Source organism: Apiospora kogelbergensis, assembly GCF_038363985.1.
Source record: "Apiospora kogelbergensis strain CBS 113332 chromosome Unknown utg000003l_segment0_segment0, whole genome shotgun sequence".
Lineage (NCBI taxonomy): Eukaryota > Fungi > Ascomycota > Sordariomycetes > Amphisphaeriales > Apiosporaceae > Apiospora > Apiospora kogelbergensis.
Genome location: NW_027117420.1, coordinates 4,396,713 through 4,418,123, shown reverse-complemented (window position 1 = coordinate 4,418,123; position 21,411 = coordinate 4,396,713). Strand labels below are relative to the sequence as shown.

The window sequence follows — 21,411 nt, the reverse complement described above, 5'->3', positions numbered from 1 at the left end:
ACAAGTGCACCGAATTGCGCGCCCACCGACACGTAATATACCACCATGGTTTCCCTCAAGAAGCGCAAGGTCGATGCCGACTTCATTGGCACCATCTCCGACAACGAAGACATCCAAATCGAAGAGGAGCCCCTTCCTGCCGCCCCGCCCAAGAAAAAGTCCAAGACCAAGAAGTCCAAGAAGGGCGCAAAGCAAGCCGACTCCGATGTCGAGGAAGAGGAGGGCGGTATCTGGGGGAAGAAGGACGACGACGATGGCGCCATGGACTCGGACTTCGAGTTCATGATCGACAACACTGGCGACATCATGGGCGACGAATTCGAGGGCTGGGGTTTCGATCGCGCCAAGAAGGGCATGAACGAGAGGAAACAGGTCGATATCGACGACATCATTCGAAGGCGTAGGGAGAAGAAGGAGGCGAAGGAGGGGAAGAAGAAGCCCACACCCGCGCCCGACGCAGACAAGATCTCAGAGGATGAGGCCGACGAGGCCGATTTCGATTTGGAAGACGATGAGGATGGTGTCCTTGCCGACGACGCTTTCGGAATGGGTGCCGACTCAGATGCCGAAAACTCAGAAGGCGGTGTCGCTGATGAAATGGACGAAGATGAAGACGAGGATGCTGATCAAGAGGACCAAGACGAAGACGCAGCAGCCTCCGATGATGAGTCCGTGGCCACAGCTGTCGACCACCCCGACGACAACCCAAGCGACTCGGATGCTTCCGATGCCGAAGAAGACGCCGAAGAGGCCGCAAAGAGAGAGGCCTTCTTCGCGCCCGAGGAGAAGACGAAGGACAGAAAGCAAAAATCCTCGTTCCAGGGCATGTCCCTGTCGCGTCCCATCCTGCGTGGTCTCACATCAGTTGGCTTCACCAAGCCTACCCCCATTCAAAGCAAATCCATTCCGATTGCCTTGGAAGGTCGCGATGTGGTTGGTGGTGCCGAGACCGGGTCCGGTAAAACGGCCGCCTTCGTTGTCCCGATCCTGGAGCGACTACTGTACCGCCCGAAGAAGGTACCGACAACGAGAGTCGTCATTATGACACCAACGCGTGAGTTGGCTATTCAATGTCACGCCGTTGCTACCAAACTCGCCAGCCACACCGATATCAAGTTCTGTCTGGCTGTGGGTGGTCTCAGTCTGAAGGTCCAGGAGGCCGAGTTGCGTCTCCGCCCCGACGTCGTCATCGCCACGCCTGGTCGATTGATTGATCACATGCGAAACTCGGCAAGCTTCAACGTTGACACAGTGGAGATTTTGATTCTTGACGAAGCCGATCGTATGCTGGAAGATGGTTTCGCCGACGAACTGAACGAAGTCCTCACCACCCTCCCCAAATCCAGGCAGACCATGCTGTTTTCGGCCACCATGACGTCGTCAGTTGACAGTCTTATCCGTGTGGGCATGAACAAGCCCGTTCGTCTGATGGTGGATGCTCAAAACAAGACGGTCCAAAACTTGGAACAGAAATTCATCCGATTACGACCCGGTCGCGAAGACAAGCGACTCGGTTATCTTGTACATGTATGCAAGACCATGTACTCCGAGAGAGTCATTGTATTCTTCAGGCAGAAAAAGGACGCCCATCGGGCACGTATCATCTTTTGGTCTTTTGGGCATGTCATGCGGTGAACTTCACGGTAGCATGAACCAATCTCAGGTAAGCCCTCCGATCTGCCATAACCCCTCTACAAAAGCTAACAGGCACAGCGTATGTCAAGCGTGGAAGGATTCCGTGATGGCAATGTAAATTTCCTTCTTGCCACCGATCTTGCCTCCCGAGGTCTCGATATCAAGGGCATTGATACAGTCATCAACTACGAAGCACCGCAAAAGGTAGAGATTTATGTCCATCGTGTTGGACGTACAGCTCGTGCTGGCCGTTCCGGTGTTGCCGTCACCTTGGCTGCCGAGCCGGATCGCAAGGTCGTCAAAGCTGCGGTCAAGGCCGCCAAGGCGCAAGGTGCCAAGATCGGCAGTCTTGTGATTGATGCCAGCGATGCCGACAAGTGGCAAGCCCAGATTGACGAGATGGATGACGAGATCGATGCTATCATGCAGGAGGAGAAGGAAGAGAAGCAGATGGCCAACGCCGAGATGCAGATCAAGAAGGGCGAGAACATGGTAATGCACGAAGACGAGATCAAGTCCCGACCTAGGCGGACGTGGTTCGAGTCGCAAGACGACAAGAAGAAGGCCCGGGATGCGGGCCGCGCCGAGCTCAACGGACTCAAGGAGGGACTCATGAAGAAGAGCGGCGGCAAGCTCTCCAACAAGGACCGAAAGAAGCTGGATGACAAGACAGTCCGGAGCGACGAGCGGTCTTGGAAGAAGGGAGCTGCCGAGCGGTCGGGCAAGGGAGCTGTTCTTAACTTTAAGAAGGACAAGTCCAAGTCGAAAAAAGGAGGCTCTAGGATCAAGAAGAGGTAGTGCAGTGTGCTTGGACTTCTGAGATGCCGAGTTAGACTTGCATATCGTTAATAACAAAATGCTCGATCAATTATCAAACAATCACACATTTATTTCTCGTATCCCTTGTCTATGCATGGGCGTGGATTCGAACCTGCATCTGTTCGATTCGAGTAATCGGACCTTGAACCTGGTTTCCTTTTCCTCCGAAATCAACTAGTGAAATGCATGCACGGCACGAAATCAGATGGCACGAGACTGGGCTGCTTGGCAGTGCACGAGCATTTCCCCATATTCTCATATCCTCGCCAAAATGGCATGGCGGGGGTCGGGCTTGGTGCTGATGTCACAGCCGAAGACCTTGCTTATTCTGCCTTGTCTGTCCTTGAGAGCACATTCGACTATTGCATGCAGGCTTTCCCCCTCTATTGAACAAGTATAGCTTTTCGTAACTATAGGCTAACCACTCTGTCCGGAGATTTTTACACTACCTGATTGAAAGAAGTCTTGCTGTGTTGACGAATCTAATCCTCTTCGCCTTCGAACCAGACCTCGGGCATTTTACGAAGCCTTAATTTTATTCTAGCACGTTAGGCGACCAGCCTGAAATCTGTAGCCGTCAGGCAGCACCACGATTTCACCAAACCCCGAGACCAACAAGCAAGCCTTCGCTTTAAACACGATCCCCTATACGACGAAAACTGCACACTTTTGTTCGAGACTCAGCAGCACCAAGAGGAGCATCGCATTCCGCCCTTTCCGTCAGATTCGCCAACCTGGCTCCCCCTCCTCCCATCCGCCGCTTTCTCCCGCCCCAGCCCCGCGCGAAGAACCACCGGGCCTCCTTCCTGCGCTACCTCTTCCCGCAGTCGGTACGCGACAGCTACCGCGAGCGGCTCATCGGCTTCCACCTCGACACCCTCCCCAACTTCAAGCACCGCTTCCAGCACCGCGTCTACCGATTCATCCTCGAGCGCCAGCGGCGTCGGTGTGAGCAGTCGCGCCTGTTCGACCGCGCGCGGCGGCTGCTTCTAGGCCCGCCCAAGCTCAAGCCCAAGAGCCTCACGACAACAGCCCGGCACTTTCGCAACCGGCATGCGCTTCAACAACTGCAGCGATCCCCTGGCAAAACGAACGACCACGAAAGAAGCGCCGGTGACGAAGAACGGAAGAAGGGCGAGAACAGCGACAGCGGCACCATGTCGTCCTACCTCTCGAGTTATGGCTCGGCCTTCGGAATAGGCAGTGGCGGAGCAGGAACAGGCGAAGAGGCGAGAGAACGAGGTTCCAGGCGCAAAAGGCTACAGGCTGCGGCTGGTCGGGTCTATAGCGCTGGTGCGGCGGCCATGAACGAGATCAAAGAGTCATACAACCAGACGCGCACCGACCAATTTGATGAACCTGAGTCGGGTAAGATCACAATCCCGGGCTCCTTTCCCGATGTGAAGATCGTATCAAGAGGCAACGAACAGCTCGTGCTGTTCCCCTCGTATGCGAAACGACACGTCAAGGGCAGTGGTCTACAATTCAATGGCCCGGGCGGTCCGCCTGGGACGGCAGCCGTCCCTGTCGACGAGGAGGATTTCTGGAGGCTCGAGTGGGCGAAGCACGAGGACGAAAGGGCCATTGTGGATGTGGATGTGCGCGGCTGGGTGTACAACCCGCACAAAGCGCCCATATCGCGGAGAAATCGGCTGATGATCGGCCTGGCACGGCAGCTTAGTGGCATACCGGCGCCGACACCGCGACAGGCCCAAGCAACAGAGCAGCCGTCGCTACTATCGATCCACCAGCAACGGGAAGAAGAGCGGGAGCAGGCACGGATCGCCCGAAAAGCGCAGGAGATCGAGAAGAGGGGACAGGGCGAGACGGAGGTGGCCCTAAAGGGTGGTTATAGCGAGCAGCCCAGAGATACCGACTCAGAAGACGATGGAGACGGTCGCCATCATCTCCGCCAAACGGATGGCAGCGTCTCGCCTCCCACCGCCCCTGGCTCGCCAGTCATAGGTGCCAGGCGAAGCAACACTGGCGCCGATCTCAACGATGCCGAATTGGCTGTTGCCAATGCTAATCTGATGGCTCGCCTGGGCCCGTTCTTGACAACGCCTCTCGCTGAAATGCCAATCACGGTCTTCTTTTACAACGACACCACATCTCAATCACGGACGGTGATAACAAATGATTCCGGTCACTTTGTGCTCAGAGCGGCTTTGGAATTTGTTCCTACACATGTCCGTATCTTGGCCAACGAGGATCTTCATTGCGAGGAGCCAGTGCAGATCATCGAGCCCAAAGGCATCAGCTTGATCAGCGACATCGATGACACGATCAAGCACTCTAGTATCACTTCTGGCACGAAGGAGATCTTCCGAAACACATTCGTCCGCGATCTTGGCGATTTGACGGTGCAAGGTGTGAAAGAATGGTACGGGAGTCTACATGACCTTGGTGTTCGCATTCATTACTGCTCCAACAGTCCGTGGCAGCTGTACCCCGTTATCGCGAGCTATTTCAAGCTGGCGGGTCTGCCGCCCGGATCAATACACCTTAAACAATACAGCGGTATGCTTCAGGGAATATTCGAGCCCGTGGCCGAGCGTAAAAAGGGCACTCTCGAGAAGATCATGAATGATTTCCCCGACAGGAAGTTTCTTCTTGTCGGAGACAGCGGAGAGGCCGACCTTGAGGTGTACGCGGACGTGGCCGAGGCTCATCCTGGTCGCATTATCGGTGTTTTTATCCGAGATGTCACGACACCTGAGCAGTCGGGCTACTTCGACTCCGCCATGAACAATACATCCTCAAATGCAGGCCAACGCAGAACACTTGCCCACAAGACTTCGCGGTTAAGGGAAAGCTCCACCGATGATGGCTCATCCCGTCCCGCGTTGCCTCCGAGAGCTACGACAGAGTCGCCACATGCACAAGGCCCGGTTATGGGCGACCTGATTGATCTGTCGGATGAGCCTGCGCAGCTTTCAATCTTAACTTGGGAAGCCAGAATGCGGCTAAGAAGCCGCCGCCTCCCCAGGCCCGCAAAGCCGGTGTCTCTTAAGAGCTCTCCGGCAACTCCCACGCCATCACAGTCTACCTCTAAACCATCTTCGCTGAGTGGCAGGTCAGGAAACCACCCTTTGGCCCAGATGCACAATTCTTCTCAGCAAAGCCAACACGACCTGTCTCGGACGACCAACAGTAACAACACCGACCGTCGCCCATCCGCGACGTCCACCACGTCCGCCTCATCAAGGGGCCCCGCCCCACCACCGCCCCCACCTCGACGCCGCGGTACTCCCAATGCCAGTGCGCTGTCGCTCAGCCCCAAGATCATGCCGGCCAAGCGGCGGGGCACAGGCAACTCGGACCTCGACAACATCGAACATCTGCCTTCGGCGGCCTTCTACGCCGGCCACCACCACGGCGCGCGAAGCCCCTCGGGTTGGTCCTCGGGCGCGACCAGCCCGTCGTCGATGGAGCCGGTGAACAAGAAGCTGGATCTCTGGCGGCGCCGGCTCGGAGAGGGCCCAGGAGCGGCTGGAACGGGAAGGGGTCGCGCTCTATACGTGGCGGCGCGGCGAGGATGTCATTCGCGAGGCGGACGGGCTCGTGCGCGGGGCGATGCGGGATATGGGGATCAAGGTGTGCGAGGGGGAGAAGGGGGTTTGGCTAAGAAGGCTCATGAGAGGTGAGAGGCATGGGATATGACGTAGAGACTAGGCCACACAAGAGCCGGGAAGTTGGAGGAACTAGAGCAAAAAGAGCAACAATGTGAGGATTGTGATTGGCGGTTCTCAACTCGATTATCATTCGTATACATATACCTATGCAAAGATACCTATAGCAGTTTCTATATTCAACGAAGTCTTACATAGTTCATTCCCCAATCATCGGCACGTTACATTCCAAAGAACATACCCAGCATCCCACCGATGGCTGTGTTTGAGGTCGGAGCGGTTCCCGGATCACCGAGAATGTTCAAGGGGCCAAATCACGAGTTTAATTCCACCTCTAGGAAACTTCGTACTATAGTATTCATGCATATATCTACAAGATATGCTATAGTCCGAGCTCACTGCCGCGCCCTCCCTCCTACATCTGGTTACTAGTGGCTCTTCAATTAACTTCCCAGAGTCATCTAAGAAAGCAGGAAAGAAAAAGAAGCATCCCGCTCTATCATGGATTCCATCAATCCCTTAGGGGTCCCACAGGATTCTCAACTCTCTTTACATAAATGCCCTCACGCACCTCCCCTCCACCCCGCCCAGAGCACCCGTGGTGCAGAAGCCCAGCATGCGCTTGGCGCGGTCCGACAGCTTCGTCTCGACCTCGGGTCGTAGCGAGAGGAAGTTGTTCTCCTGCTGTCGCACGAAGGAGCGCATGAAGAACATCATGACGACGGGCCGGTCTCCCGCGCCCCGGGTCGTCTCGCGGTTGGGCCCCGTGGCGTGCCAGAGCCGGCTCTCGAAGACCAGCGCCGAGCCCGCCGGCGCCTCGGCGGCTACGGTGCCCTCCAGGTCGAACAGGTCCGCAGGTGCGACGGGGCCCCGGTGGCTGCCCGGGAACACGCGCGTGCCGCCGTTGCGATCCGCGACGTCCGTCAGGTACCACATGACGTTGAGGCCGTACGCCAGCCCGCGCTGCGGCGGCTGGATGGCTACTTGGTCCGTGTGCAGCTGCATGGGCACGTTGCCCGGCCGCGCGATGTTGGCCGTGTAGCTGGTGAGCACGGCGTGCTGGCCCAGGAACCAGGGGACCACGGCGTCCAGCAGGGGGTGGTTGAGGAAGTCGACGAACTCGTCGCCCTTGTTGATGAGGGTCCACAACCGCTGGTTGGGCGAATGGGGGCCCCCCGTCGTGGGCCGCGACGCCCGCGCGCACCTCGCCTTCGGCCTGTTGCTTCAGGGCGGATCTCAGGATGTCGACTTGGGAGGGAGTCAGGGCATTCGCGACGAGGCCGTAGCCGAACTCGGCAATATCGCGCTTCACCTGCTCAATGTCCTCGGTCGGCTGCGGCACGCGCATTCCGGCTTGATATCGTCGCGGTGGTGTTGGGGGCTCTGGAGTCAGCAGGTCGGCGAACTTGATGGCGACGGGGATGTTGCCCTGTGGCATAGAGGCTTCGTGGAAGAAGGCATCCTTGAATAGGCCGTAGCGAGGCTCGAGCTTCCCCTCGTAAAACTGGCTGATGTACTCGGGCTTGACTGTGACAAGAGCAGAATAGTAGAGTTAACGAGTCAGAATGGCCATCAGCTAATAGTATCATGGCCGAGGTCATTACTCACTAGTGATCTTGGTGTCGGGCTCCCTAACACCTAGATCAACAAGCTTTGCATCATCTAATCTCGCATCAATGGCAATGAGTGGCTTCCCATCGCCAAGGTTGACTGCTAGAAGAGCATTTAACTCGCTCATTAGCGGCAGCTTCTCCTTTATGATTGCCACGGCACGCTTGTACACAGCATCAGCGCTCGAAACGTCGCGGTTGCCGATCTTGTTGGATGAGAAGTCCAATCCTTTGGTTAGAGTTGGACCTGGTGGTATTTCAGCCATTATGATAAGTGAAATCAGCGAAGCAGGGAAAAGCGTGAATAAAGTGGCAAAGGTAATGACAGAGCGGTTTGTGGACAATTGGGTAATTTGGCATGAAAAAAAACACCAAATTACAGGGAAAAGATCCATGGGTGAATACTTATGCTACTGGGTCTAGGATGGGGGAGCTGATGACCGTTCTCTGAAAACGCAGATCGGGCTGTAGTCACCCCCATCACAGAGCAGCCGATAGATCATGCAGTGAACGCACCCCTTTTGGTCTGGGCCGCTGTCGTACTACGGGAGCGACAGCCAATCAGATGGTAGACAACGCCATCCCCGTCGCAGGCTTGCAGTAGTCTATACGACATATTCTAACGGCCCGAGCGGGGAAGTGTGTCTAGACTTGGTCTGGTCTCGACGGAAACAGCCACTGAAGAAGAAGTTGATGTGTAATATTCTCCGAGGAACTTTCAGCTTGGGCTGTTTGCGAGATCCGGACCCCTACCCCCTGTCCAACTGTCTCACCCGAATACTGGGAAGCGAGAAGCGCTGACGCGTAGGGTATAGGCGGCGCATTATGTAACATGCGGCGTCAGCCACAGAGAAGGTCGACACGCCGCTACTCCATCTTTCTTGCCAACCAGCTACCCAACCTCGGGAGGTGTATTTCCTTCTTCTTCCGAGTTTCCGTTTCCTGTTTTGAAGTGAACAGTATCATGTAGATGTCCAACTAGTCACAGCTGAGTCTGAAAGCGGTGTTAGGCTTCCCGAGGTGTCATATATCAATAGAGAACGGCTGCAAAGAGTCTCAATAGTCGAACCCCGGTCATAATACTCAATTCCTATGCCGCACCAGAATAACCGAGGATTCGTTTCACTCATCTCAAAAGGGAAACTACAAGGTTGCAAAGGGGAAACGGCAGAACCCGGTACCGGCTTACTTCACTGATTCCAAGTAGGCGGTCGAGCATTTTATGACTGGTTATACGATAGGACTTGCTCATATTTTGGGCAGAGGTGTCTTGTGATGAAGCGACAAAGTTGCACACACTCCATTGGCATCGATTGCCACTGGATTCACGGAGAGAGTGTGGCATGGATTATAAATCGTCCGCATTGGTAGCCTCTATAATATGCGTGCTTTTCATCGCCGCATACTCCGTACTCTTCAGATTGCAACAACCTTTTACCCCTTATCCTCACCATGGCACCACTACCAACTATAGAGCCCGTTGGCCTAGCGGCTGCTACGCTAGCAGTCACCGTTGTGCTCGGTACTCTTTCTATCATTACCTTTGCATTGCGAATCTACGTCCGGGCTTCTATCAAGGCACTGGCCTTGGATGACTATTTGATGGCAATTGGTCTGGTAAGTGAAAACTCAACCCTCAAACTCAAACGCCTGTACATTCGAACACTCCATTTCAAGAACTGGTGAAGCTGATGTAACCTCATAGCTGTTCTTCGTCGCCTGTTGCACATTCACCAGCATGGATGTCTACTCAGGCTTGGGACATCACGACGCCGCATTTGCTACTGGATCCTCCAAAAGCGACAGCTATGTCTTGACGGTCAACGCTGCGAAATGTGAGCACGCCCCTTGGACATGTGTATATCGCTTGCACGCAACCACTGACTTCACATATATACAGGGCTCGTCTTCTTCCAGATTACCTATGCTTGGAGTCTCCCCTTTATCAAGTCCAGCATCTGTTGGGCCCTGCTGCGTTTCACCACGGCCCGCCGCTACGTCTACCCGCTTTGGGCCGTCATGATCTTCAGCGTGGGCATCACCTTCGTGGGGTTTGTCGCCGTCATGGTCAACTGCACGCCCTTCGCCGCGAGCTGGGACCCGTCGCTCCGCGCCCCCCGTCGGCACTGGCCACTGCGACGCCTCAGGCCGGATTAGCCAGATCAGCTACGTCATCTCGGCCATCTCAGTCATCACGGACTGGGCCTGCGCCATCATCCCGGCCTTCGTTATCTGGGGCCTCAAGATGAGCAAGAACCTAAAGATCACGCTGATGTTTATCCTGGCTTTAGGTGCACTGTAAGCATCATGCACCGCATCTCTTTATGTTGCTATACATGATATTGACTCCGAGATTGCAGTGCAAGCATCTCGACAATTGTACGACTTCCGTACTTGCAGTTCTACAACATACCCACCGACTACTATTGTAAGTCGTGGCACTCCTTTTCTCCCCTGTAGGTATAACGGGCGACTAACGATCCTGCCTGTCAGACAATGTATGCAACATTGTGATCTGGTCCATAGTCGAGTGTGGAGTCGGAATCATCGCCGGCTCCCTCCCCTCCCTGCGACCGCTTTTGAAGAAGATTCCGATCTTTGGTTCAAAGAAGTCGTATGCATATCGATCTGGTAGCAACGATACGCCGAAGCAGATCAAGATGCAGAACCTCGTTAATCCCGGCGGCCGGTCTCTCGCGTCATGCCGTGGCGGCGCAGAGGAGTCGAAGTGGGAGCACATCGACGACAACTCCAGTCAACAGTATATCATCATGAAGAACACTCAAGTGGACGTAGAATACGGGCTATCTAAGTGATTTCGGTCGATTTGCCATGTAAACAGGCTGTGCCATCCATGTCCTCCTTCTAGTTGCTAGTGGCATGGTCTAGTCAGTACTCGTCGCCGACCAACCATCCCGGCTCTGCTTCGCTGCTTTACTCGCTCAACCCCCACTCCTATACGGACGGGGTTTGATCGTCACCCACCGCACAGCTATAGAACTATTATATACTTCATTATCAACCAAACCACCATCAAGCAGATGAACCTGCAACAGATGAAGGGGATGTGGTCTAGTGGTATGACGTTTCCCTTAGCATGCGCTGCTCTCTTACCAAGGGTAGACGGCATGGAAAAGGTTCTGGGTTCGATTCCCAGCCTCTCCAAATCTTCTCTTTTTGCCTTTTTATTTGTCTTTTACTTAGGCTTATACCAACTGACTGAAATGAATCAGTGCATAGTCTAACCCCTTTTCCACCACGTGCTTTTTCAGATGGCCGGGAATAACTTCGGCCAACGTCCCAACCCCTCTGCACGTTATAACGTGAATATAACATTGCGCCTTGCATTACGCCGTTGCTTCATCCAAACTCTGTTCTTTGTTATCTAATTACTACTCTGACTCAACGCATACACGTGGCTTGCCTTAGTGCGGTTGACTCGTACCAGCATTCTGCCTCTTTGTCAGAACACCGAAAGCATCAATACTACGAGCCTGCATCTTGAAAACAGGAGCTAGGCGTGGACGGATCCCTTGCTTATCTCCAATAAGAATGTTCTCCCTTCATCATGCCCATTCCAGTCCTGCCCATCTGTCCCGTGAGAATGGTGGACTTGCCCCTCTTGAGGAACACCCCATCGCCTTTCTCCCCAATGACGCCTTCACCATCTCGATCCCACACCCGCTTCCCACGTAAGAATACCCATCGCGGCCAGTTACGGACCTCGATGCCTTCGAACGGGGTGTAGTCGATACAGTGGTGCAGCATGCTGTTCGTAATGGTGAACTTGTCCTTCGTCTTTGGTGTACCTGGATCCTTTTTCCCGTAATTACCAGTAGCACTGATCGGACCATCCGCTTCGGACATGGAGACAAGTGGCGGCTCCTCGGGATACCAGATGACGATATCAGCATCGTAGCCAGGCAGTAGACTTCCCTTGCGACCGCTCAGGCCGTAGAGCTTCGCCGGGTTCGTAGACGTCACCTCCACAAAGCGGGTCAACGGGATTCGAATCTTGTCATCCTCGGCACCCCCGCCGGGTCGGGAGGGATCGAATGTCCGGTCAAAGAGCAGGGGCAGCCGGGTCTCGATCCCTGGAAGACCATTGGGTACATTGCGGAAATCTCCCTGTGCAGAACTCGGGTCATGTCCCCCTCACCTTTGCCCGGCATGCCTTTCATCTTACCACAGGGGTGGTCGAACGCTGCGGGCGCGTGATCCGAAGACACGACCGTGAACGTTCCACCCGCCAGCCCCATCCAGATGGCCTCGAGGTCTCGGGCGTCGTGGCGGAGCGGCGGGGCGCATATGTTCTTGGCCCCCTCGAAGTCGTGCACCCCGGACCGCAGCCGGTCGCTTAGCAGGTAAAGGTAGTGCGGGCACGTCTCGGCGTGGATGGGCAGGAGGCGGGCCTGGGCTTCGCGTACGTGTTGCAGAGCGGCAGGCGCCGACATGTGCACCAGTAGGATAGGCGTGTCTGTCACCTCTGCCAGGCTGATGGCGCGATATGTGGCTTCCGACTCGGAGAGCTGGGGGCGCGCGACGCTGTGGAAGAAGGTCGAGGTGTTACCCCGTTGAGCTAATCGCCTTGACCGTGAAACAGCAACGGTTAGCCCTATGAAGACTGGAACTGGACATGCGCGCCATGAAAATGACCGCGATAGAAATAGCCACCTACAATGTTATTTGCTCGATCATGTCGGTGTTTTCCGCGTGGATCATGGTCGTGATACCAAGGCGGCGCGCTCCCATCATGACGTTGAAGAGGTCGCCATCACCCAGCTTCATTGGTTCATCTGGTAGAAACCACCAATATCAGCCATACAATACCATCATGCATAGAAGATCGAGTTCGTTACATGTCATGTACAGCTTGATACTGGAGATTCCCTCTTGATCCACAAGTCGTGGCAGCTCTTTTTCAAGCACGGTCTCATTGGGGTTCGTCAAGATTATATGAAACCCGTAGTCGCAGAACGAATTTCCGGTGGCCTTGTCATGGTACGCTTGCAGCGCCGGCCAGATACTGGCTTGTTGACGATTCTGCGTTGCGAAGGCTATGATGGTTGTATTACCCCCGGCGATGGCGGATCGACTCCCTGTCTCCCACGTATCGCCGGTGGGCGTGTTGTCCTGCTGGATATGGACATGAGAGTCAACTCCACTGTTTGGCATGTCAGCGATGCGACGGAGCAATAGGCGACCGGGAAGGGCCCAACCCTGGTGTAACGTAAGCACCCTGGGCGTCCACCACCTCCGTTCCAGGTCCTGACTGTAAGTCTTGCCCTACGCAATGGATCTTCCCATCTTTGATGCCCAACTCGACACCTAGTTGGAGGATCTCCGAAGATGTTACCTTTTATTGTCAGCTGGTTTCAAGATTGCCTCGAATGGGAAGTCGCTTACAATACGACAATTCCGGATGATAAGGTCCAGTTTGATGGCAGAGAGATCTGTCGGCGTATCCATGGTCAACGTCTTCATCACAATAGATGAAATAGTATCGCCTGGGTGAAAAAATTGGAATAAAGGCGGCAGAGTGATCGAGTAGTCCGGTTATCTATCACCAGGGAGGGATGCGAAAGCGGCTCGGAGACCCCCGAGGTTCCCCGCTTGGCTTTATCTCTACTCCAGCATGTGCGTGAGCTCGGCAGTCAACCCGGCCCCTCACAAAAGGGGAATCCTCTTCGATACTTTCCCCCGTCTTCGATGCTTTTCCCCCTCTTCGACGCCTCTTGATCGATGTGATATGCGCCAAACAACCTCCTTTCTGAGTGACTACATAGAGTGAGTTCAACTCATTGGAGAGGAAGGTTCGTCCGGTCCGGATCGGGGAAGGCGCTCGCGAACGTGGCCGTCTTAGTGAAACCGTCATCACCATCGGATCGCCGTCCGACCTAATGGTAGTGTAGTACGGACTCTTTGCTTTATATCTTTCATCAAGACGTCACCCTCTTGTTCTGTTCCTTTTGTCGTATCTCGACGACACATCACAATGGCGGCACCACGAAAGATGGCTATAGCAGCAGCCCAGATGGGGGAAACCAGCAAGGAGACTCCCGTACCGAGATCCTTGACCGGATGCTGAAACTCATGGATCAAGCCGCAGAAGCCGGTGTGCGTCTCCTCGCGTTCCCGGAATTGGCACTGACTACATTCTTCCCGGTGCTGTATATGACGGATCCTGAGCAGATCGCGCCGTACTTTGAGCCTGCGTCGCCCGCGGACCCTTATGGCGTCCTCTCAACACCCCATGCTAAGCCATTAGTTGACCGGGCCAATAAGCTGGGTATCGACTTCTACCTGGGATTCGCGGAGCGCTGGACAACGGAGGAGACTGGCGAAAAGACGACAACGGACTACAACACGACGATATACTACTCGGTGGCAGCCGGCAAGGCGATCGCCAAATACCGCAAGGTGCATCTCCCGGGGACTAAGGTGCCACTGGAGGACCCCAAGGCCTTTCAACAGCTGGAGAAACGCTACTTTACTCCCGGAGATTTAGGCTTCCAAGCCTTTCGGGCCCCTGGTCTAGTCAAGGGTGCACTGGCAAAGGAGGATGTGGGACCCGATATAGATGCGAAAACCGTTGTGGGAAAAGGCGATCCCATACTTGGGATGCTGATCTGCAATGATAGGAGGTGGCCGGAGGCGTGGCGTCCATACGGACTGCAGGTGAGCTCGAATTCTCCGCCGGACGCACAAAGAAAGAACTAACGCGAGTTACAAATCCAGGGGCCGAGCTCATCATCGAGGGCTACAACACGACGGCGTGGGCGCCTCAGCATGCCGAGACGCCCGAGGAGCAGCAGTCGCTCGCCGAGTTCCACCACCGGCTCTCGTGCCAGGCCGGGAGCTACCAGAACGGGCTCTGGAGCGTGCACGTGGCCAAGTGCGGCGAAGAGAACGGGCAGTTTCTGATCGGCGGCAGCATGATCATCGACCCGCTGGGCCGGGTGGTGGCCGAGTCCCGGACCGTGGGGGACGAGCTGGTGGTGGCGTCCATCGACCTGGGCCTGTGTCGGCAGCCGCGCGACAGGGTCTTCGACTTCGAGAAACATCGGCGGCTCGAGCACTACGGGCTGGTTGGGCGGCAGGTGGGATTGGAGGAGATTCCGTTGCTTGGTCGGTCGGTCTGAGTTGGGGCAATTGATTGCGACAGATCGCGGGGTAATGAGATTTCCAGGGCATTTTCGTGACGACTTTCCACTCTTTCCACTCCGGTCTCCTCAAGTAAATATGAGCGCTTTCTATATCAAAACAGTTCATCAGCTCAAGGTTTATACCAGAGCAAGAATGATTGATTATTTGGCCAGCAGGGTCTCTAGCCACTCGTCTTGATGGCCCCCAGAACGGCAAGCCTGCAGTGAAATTTGTTGGCTTCTCTAGCGCCCGACAGAATGTACGACAGACAGTAAGCACTGCTGCCTAATGAAACCCTTTCAGAGTCATTGTTTCAACGGATGCATTGAGAAAGAGAGAGACGGCGAGATCGCGACTTTCTCACAACCGCCATAAATGTAATCGCAGCCTCTATCGTCGCATCCCAATGGCGCAACGCACACGGAACAACAGTGAGATTCCAGTGTACACCATCGATTTGGCCGCAGCCCCGAAACTTCGCTATCTCGAGGTCGCCAAAGACTTTGCTCCGCTCATAGGCTCGTTGACCCCTTTGTTCGATGCCATCCTGGAGGATGCCATACCCTCCTACCTCTACCTGCGCAAGTTGGCCAGGACAGCTGCCGAGCACTGTCTGACCCGCCTCCACGACGATGAGGAGACGCAGGAGCTTCGGGGCATCTCCGAGGCGACAGGAGTTGCCATGTACCTGCTGGTGGCCCTCAATACCTTGCTGGACTGCCTGCTCGGCTGCACATCGGGCGCAGTGCCCGTCGCCTCCAACCCCCGCACAAGTCCCCCCGGCACACGCCTGATGCACTTTCGTACCTTGGACTGGGGCATGCCAAGCCTGAGAGACGTCCTCGTCGAGCTGGAGTTCGTCAACTCAGCATCGCCAGACCCAACCGCAGTCCTCGCACGCTCCATCACCTATGCAGGCTACGTCGGGGTTCTCACTGGCGTCCGGTTTGTCTCACACTCACTCATTCATCTTCTCGCTCCTTGGCTGAACCTCATGCCGCAGAAAGGGGCTTTCGATCTCCATGAACTTCAGACCTAACCGCCATTGCTCGGCATCAACGCTTAGGTGGCATCAACTTCTGGTTCTCTTAGGTCGGCGAAAGTCTCTTTCGTCTGTCTTGCGATCTGCCCTACTTCCCAATGCCACCACCTCTGGCGCCAGTGATGACGGGCAGGATCTCACCAAAATAGTGGCTCACTTGTTACCTACCAAGATGTCGCCCTGTTACCTCACCCTGTGTGACGGTGGGGAGGTCAGCGTTATTGAGAAAGATCTCTGTTCTGGAATGGTTCGTTCTTCCTCGGAGTTCCTGGTGCAGACAAACCACGACATCATCCCGCAACCTCTCAATGACTCTGGGGAGAAAGCTGCGCCGGATCACCAGGACTTGAACAGAGCCATGTTGCATGTCGAGGGCTGGCTGGAAGAGTCCACCGATCGGTTTGATAGCGTGACGCAGAAATGGACCCGCCATGTCCGGAAAGTCGAGCAGACAAGCCGCCCCATCGCTAGCCAAGATGCGGCCATGTGTGATGATGGGCCTGTTGCACAATTCATCGCGGAGAAGGCAATCAGTAAGTCGGCCCTCAAGCGATGGCTGCAGTCACAGCAGGTCATGGGAGAATGCACTCATTTCGCCGCAATCATGGATCCATACACCGGAATGATACCTTGGATCAAACGAGGGTTGTTTATGAGCGATTCAAGTTCCTGAGCATGCCAACGACCGCTGCTCTTGGACCTCCCTAATCCCGGACGAGATGCGATTCAGTCTCCTACTGGACGGGGAAGCGGTCGATGATGGTCGCAAAAGACCCACCCTGGGGTCTACTTCAAGAGTTTGGCCAGGGAAGAGGAAAAGCTGGTCAAGATCGGTCATGCCCTGGGCTTGACCTCGTGCCACGGTCGCGTCATTGCCTTCTCCCCGTATTATCCCCAGCTCTAGATCTGTGTATGTATCGATGTGAAAACGAGGGATGGGCCAAGAAAAGAACATCCCATATCACCAGTCAATAATTGTCCAATTGTGAGTCGTTCGAGTCGTGCCTTCCACTGTGCCTGTTTCAAACCCCTGGCTGGAGCTTGGCATCTTATCGATATCTGCGATCGATGCCAGGCCGCGTTGATCCATTGGTGATTCTCTTCGCCATCACATGTGTCGCCACGGAGGCAGCCCCCAGTCCTACGCCAGACAGATCGTGCCTCTTTAATTCCATTTTTAGCCACTCACCAACCCGTCTCCTGCGTGTGCCCCCTGGAGATCCGTGGCTGAGCGAAGTCTAAAGCGATGTGCCCAAGCATGACAGGCAGATGCGGGTGCAAACGCCAAGCTTCATGCGTTCTAGCTGCGCCAAGTGGGTTTGGTTTGCCTGGCCGTTTCGCTGTCCACAGTGGAACGGACCAGCCGGCCTCTTGATAGGCCCGCGATCCCTGCTTGCCGTTCTATAGAGGCTCGGGCACTATTCCAGCCTCACCCAATCGGGGCAATGAGGGTCTATAGCATCATGCAAAACCCCTGTCGATCCCTGTCCTATGTCCACCACCGCTGCCACCCGGAGGCTCAATAATGTGCCGACAACATCGGCTGCGGTTGTTAAGGCCTAGTTTTTGACAACCCTCAAATGCAACGTCCAACGTCCAACGCAGCAACGGGGGTGGGGGAGGCGACATTTCGCTGCTGGTTTCGGAGCCTTTTGGCAAATTGAAGTTGACTTCGACGTGGGATTCACCATTTCTAGTCAAACAATTGCAGTAAATTAGCATGATGCTTTTTGTCTATATAATCTGCCTCTGCCCGCCGTGAAGACATTATGTTTTCGATTCCTCATCCAGCCTTCAAACCAACCTTCACTCCAACAACCCAAACTTTCTTCCCTTCTTTTCACATTCTTTGAGTTGATCTCACCGTCGCACTAGCTGCTTCATTCTCATTCACTATCAGCCAATAGCCCACTCTTTTCTCACCACATCACCGATCAACTCAAAACAACATCCACCCCACCAACCAAAACTCCACCATCAAAATGCAGTTCTTCACCCTCATCACCTCCGCCCTCGTCGCCGTCGCGGCCGCCAGCCCCCTGCGCGCCGCCGACAACAGCGACGCCCTGGCCCTGGCCCGCCGCCAGGCCGAGGAGACGCAAGACGGCCTCGCCAAGCTGGCCGCCGTCGGCCCGCAGCTGACGGAGCTGCTGCAGGTCCTGGCCGCGAAGCAGAACCCGTCGGTCGCGGCCGCGTCGTCGGACAACGGCGACTTCAGCATCCAGGCCGCCGACGTCAAGGTGCAGAACGTCATCCAGGACATCGTCAACGGCCTGGGCGGTGCCGACGGCATCAAGAGCATCGTCAAGTCCGTCATGGGCCTCATCCCCGGCGCCTCCAACTTCCAGGGCCTCGTCGACAGCGCCCTCAACATCGTCCTGCCCCTCCTCACCGGCGGCGCCAAGGGCAACGGCTCCGGCGCCGGTGCTCCCGCCGCCCCTGCTGCCCCCGCCGCGCCCGCCAAGAACAGCACCGCCAAGGCGGCTTTCAACGTCGACGCTGTCTCTTACGTGTAAATTCACAGTTTGACCACCAAAGTTGAACTGAAGAATCACTGTATACTTATCTTTTCACTTCTTGGTTCCTGTTGTTTTGATAGGATAGCTTTGGCTTTTTGGTTGTTGCATATCAGACTTTTTGGGTGTTGGTGGAAGGGACAGGTTTCCTGGATCAGAAGGGGATTGGGCTCCAAGCCCAAATCATGTACATTACATTATGCTTTGAGTCTCAAGAATCATATCCCTTGTTCAAAACAAACTTATATTGTGGCCAGATCTAAATGAAATCCTTCAAATGTGCGAGCATGATTATATGAACGTCTAAGTCGCACCACCACGTTGCTTATCGAGTTGTTGCAGCGTTAGCGCGACAAAGTTGCCCATCTTCACTTTCAACCCAATACTCACTGCCAACTGCTGTTCTTGCATAAAGGAGAGACTCATGATCATATGAGCTTTTTATTTCAAGAAGGCGTTGATAGCCCGGGCCGTAGAAAACATCTTGCCACTTAGGCTCCCAAGTGTCACCCTCATTCAGGTATGATGAGCCGCCCCCGGGAATTAAATCTGCTAACTGTAGTACCAAAGTATCTTTCATAAGCTTCTGATTAGCGATATTGGCGTCACGAATCCGCGCTGCTATAGGGGCTGGATGACTCAAGTCGTCAGTCACGTAAACCCTCAAACACATAACTTCACTCTCCATAGGCGAGTACTCACGTGCCTGTTACCAGACTTATGCTTGCCCCCGGAATGCTGGATTCACGGAGTTTGGGACTGCTGGCCTGCTGGGAGCTTTGAACGAAAGTCCCGATAGAACTGCTCCGTAGGTACCAATCTCCCGCATGGCATTTGTTAGATCGCCCGTCGAACCCATGAAGGTCGATCGGGGGATTAGTTAGTCCATAGAGTTTGGTGAGATAAAGCCATCCCTAGAAACACGAAGATTAGGCTAAGAGAACCCGTCACACGAACAAAATAGCTGTGAATAGACAAATAGGACTCAAGCTTACCCGATCGAACCGGTAAGGTGACCATTGTGAAAATCAACAGCAAGCATCCACTGTGTGTTGTCTCCAGCCTGACGAATGTAAAGTGTATACTTCGAGCCAAACACTCCTATTTGGCTGTCTTGCTTGTTGTACGACCACAAGAGGTGCTGCTCAATTTATGTTTTGTAGTGCTTTTGGTAGGAATGCGGCACGGCCGGCGGGTGAGATAGCAAATTCTCATCGTATATCTGACATCGGTGCAAAACGTGATGTCACACAAATGACAACTAATGTCAGCGCGTATTATGTATATGGTCTTCGGAGTACCATGTCCCGAATAGGAGGCTGTTGTGGAGTTAGATAAGGGCTTACCAGGGGTGACGCGTAACCGCAGGAATGGAACACCGATTCATAAAACAAAACAATAGATCGCCATTGCTCGCCCTTGATGTGGTTATATGCAAGTCAGCCTTACGTGAAGTAACGTACAGCGACTGGGAACTGCTGCATGATGCAGCAAAGGTCTCAATGAGGTAATTGAATCGTCCCAAGCAGCGATAGCGCTGATCTTGCTCAATTACCCTGCCCTCAGAAGACGGCAATACCTTTCATGAGTGGGCTAGCTGGTACGAAACAGATCAGAGTTTATTTTTAGTGGTCAGAAGCTGGATATCAAAAGATACATGACACCTGGTTTGTAACCTTCGGAATTATAAATGAGAATATAGCACACTGGTCATGGACGTATATTGAGTGAGTGCTGTTTGGCAGTGTTAAGATATGGACATCTGCTAAAAAATGTAACAAGGGAGTATAGTCAAGAAATGTAACATGATGAACGACCCAACATCTCGCTCTGCCTCCATGCTGTTTACTGGGCAGTGAAAGGCCATCCGACTAGCCCGATGTTAAGCTTGCCAGAGATAGATTCGCTCATCACTTTCAACTCTGTAACATCCCAGTTCGGCCAAACCGTTCTCCCGTTCTGGAACCCACCATACCAGGATGGATGAAGGCAAAGAACACGTTCAGGTTCTCTTTGGCGAGGAACTCGATGGTCTTAGCAAGAGCTAGCTTAGAAACGAGGTAAGCTGAGTTGCCCACGAGCATCCCAGTCGGAAATTGAATCCCCCAGCGGTGATTGTTAGGAATGACGCGTTGCGCTGGCTGGCTTTTGGGATGAAGCATTTTGCAAGGAGGATCGGTGACTTGACATTGGTCTACGTACCGGCATCAGCGTCCTTTCTCATTCTAAATATAGAGGGAATTGATAATGTTACCTCGTAGCACTTCCAGTACTCGCCGACATCTGTTTGGCTGACAGGCACGGGCGTATTGATGAATCCAGCCCCGTGCACCAGGATATCCCAAGTGCCTATTCTGGCTACAGTGGTTGCGACAGCCGCCTCATCGGTGATATCGACGTCATGGGCAGATACCTGTAGGCTGCCATTGGTCTTAGAGACGAGAGAGGCAGTATCCTCCAGGGTCGACAAAGTACGTCCTAAGAAGACGAGCTTTGCACCAGCAGTGGCAAAGGCGAGAGCCGTCTCGCGAACAATCCCAGAGCCCTGTTATATGCTTAGGGGAACCCAAGCGGCCCCGAGTTCGAGGACTGGCGGAAGCTTCCCAAGATCGTAGATATGACGAACAAGGTGTTTCAGAATCTGTGCCCATAAGGCTGGAAGAGCACATGATACAAATTAAACTGGGGCAGAAGTATTGGGTCTTTTGCATTATAATCAAAATTATCAAAGGGGTTAGTATACGACCCTTTCCACGCTACGCAAAAGACCACGAGCAGCAACTCCGCCGTCAGTGCCGTCGTCCAAGTGCGCTTCTTTGGCAAGGTAAGTGATTGTCCAAAGTTTCCTCGAAAGGGGTCGGTCACGAATCCCCAATCCGAGATATCACCCATGAGAATACCTCAGCCAACACCAAACTCTCTGGCTTTCAAACCGGATGGTCTCCATGAACCAACTCAAAAGCCACGACTTCTTTTCAAGGTCTATGTACCATGGTAATATGTGTTCTACT

The 21,411-nt window shown here is 54.3% G+C and overlaps 11 protein-coding genes across 11 annotated transcripts; 8 read left to right on the top strand and 3 right to left on the bottom strand.

The window, feature by feature from the left end:
• Positions 1–45: 45 nt before the first annotated feature.
• Positions 46–1,635, top strand: PG998_006178 (ATP-dependent RNA helicase drs1; the record flags this gene model as incomplete). The annotated part of the gene is made up of 1 exon (XM_066872996.1): positions 46–1,635. The coding sequence occupies one exon, from the start codon at positions 46–48 to the stop codon at positions 1,633–1,635; it is 1,590 nt and encodes a 529-aa protein (XP_066733093.1).
• Positions 1,636–1,648: 13 nt separating this feature from the next.
• On the top strand, positions 1,649–2,433 carry PG998_006177 (uncharacterized protein; the record flags this gene model as incomplete). Its single annotated transcript, XM_066872995.1, has 2 exons — positions 1,649–1,663; positions 1,708–2,433. The coding sequence occupies 2 exons, from the start codon at positions 1,649–1,651 to the stop codon at positions 2,431–2,433; spliced, it is 741 nt and encodes a 246-aa protein (XP_066733092.1).
• A 297-nt stretch (positions 2,434–2,730) lies between these two features.
• PG998_006176 (uncharacterized protein) lies at positions 2,731–6,101 on the top strand (the record flags this gene model as incomplete). The annotated part of the gene is made up of 2 exons (XM_066872994.1): positions 2,731–2,789; positions 3,179–6,101. 2 exons carry the CDS (start codon positions 2,731–2,733, stop codon positions 6,099–6,101), a joined length of 2,982 nt encoding a protein of 993 aa, XP_066733091.1.
• Positions 6,102–6,635: 534 nt separating this feature from the next.
• On the bottom strand, positions 6,636–7,962 carry PG998_006175 (uncharacterized protein; the record flags this gene model as incomplete). The annotated part of the gene is made up of 3 exons (XM_066872993.1): positions 6,636–7,238; positions 7,291–7,613; positions 7,695–7,962. 3 exons carry the CDS (start codon positions 7,960–7,962, stop codon positions 6,636–6,638), a joined length of 1,194 nt encoding a protein of 397 aa, XP_066733090.1.
• Positions 7,963–9,148: 1,186 nt separating this feature from the next.
• Positions 9,149–10,512, top strand: PG998_006174 (uncharacterized protein; the record flags this gene model as incomplete). Its single annotated transcript, XM_066872992.1, has 6 exons — positions 9,149–9,313; positions 9,402–9,531; positions 9,597–9,815; positions 9,844–9,994; positions 10,057–10,124; positions 10,190–10,512. 6 exons carry the CDS (start codon positions 9,149–9,151, stop codon positions 10,510–10,512), a joined length of 1,056 nt encoding a protein of 351 aa, XP_066733089.1.
• Positions 10,513–11,233: 721 nt separating this feature from the next.
• PG998_006173 (dihydropyrimidinase) lies at positions 11,234–13,165 on the bottom strand (the record flags this gene model as incomplete). Its single annotated transcript, XM_066872991.1, is given in 6 exon segments — positions 11,234–11,824; positions 11,836–12,283; positions 12,375–12,492; positions 12,556–12,860; positions 12,916–13,052; positions 13,103–13,165. The coding sequence occupies 6 exon segments, from the start codon at positions 13,163–13,165 to the stop codon at positions 11,234–11,236; spliced, it is 1,662 nt and encodes a 553-aa protein (XP_066733088.1).
• Positions 13,166–13,642: 477 nt separating this feature from the next.
• On the top strand, positions 13,643–14,838 carry PG998_006172 (uncharacterized protein; the record flags this gene model as incomplete). The annotated part of the gene is made up of 2 exons (XM_066872990.1): positions 13,643–14,374; positions 14,443–14,838. Coding segments are annotated over 2 exons (1,128 nt in total), but the record flags the coding sequence as incomplete, so codon positions are not given.
• Positions 14,839–15,248: 410 nt separating this feature from the next.
• Positions 15,249–15,881, top strand: PG998_006171 (Acid ceramidase; the record flags this gene model as incomplete). The annotated part of the gene is made up of 1 exon (XM_066872989.1): positions 15,249–15,881. The coding sequence occupies one exon, from the start codon at positions 15,249–15,251 to the stop codon at positions 15,879–15,881; it is 633 nt and encodes a 210-aa protein (XP_066733086.1).
• A 175-nt stretch (positions 15,882–16,056) lies between these two features.
• Positions 16,057–16,557, top strand: PG998_006170 (Acid ceramidase 1; the record flags this gene model as incomplete). Its single annotated transcript, XM_066872988.1, has 1 exon — positions 16,057–16,557. One exon carries the CDS (start codon positions 16,057–16,059, stop codon positions 16,555–16,557), a length of 501 nt encoding a protein of 166 aa, XP_066733085.1.
• A 1,309-nt stretch (positions 16,558–17,866) lies between these two features.
• On the top strand, positions 17,867–18,400 carry PG998_006169 (uncharacterized protein; the record flags this gene model as incomplete). Its single annotated transcript, XM_066872987.1, has 1 exon — positions 17,867–18,400. The coding sequence occupies one exon, from the start codon at positions 17,867–17,869 to the stop codon at positions 18,398–18,400; it is 534 nt and encodes a 177-aa protein (XP_066733084.1).
• Positions 18,401–20,245: 1,845 nt separating this feature from the next.
• On the bottom strand, positions 20,246–21,393 carry PG998_006168 (uncharacterized protein; the record flags this gene model as incomplete). Its single annotated transcript, XM_066872986.1, has 4 exons — positions 20,246–20,322; positions 20,376–20,465; positions 20,603–20,945; positions 21,391–21,393. 4 exons carry the CDS (start codon positions 21,391–21,393, stop codon positions 20,246–20,248), a joined length of 513 nt encoding a protein of 170 aa, XP_066733083.1.
• Positions 21,394–21,411: the final 18 nt, after the last annotated feature.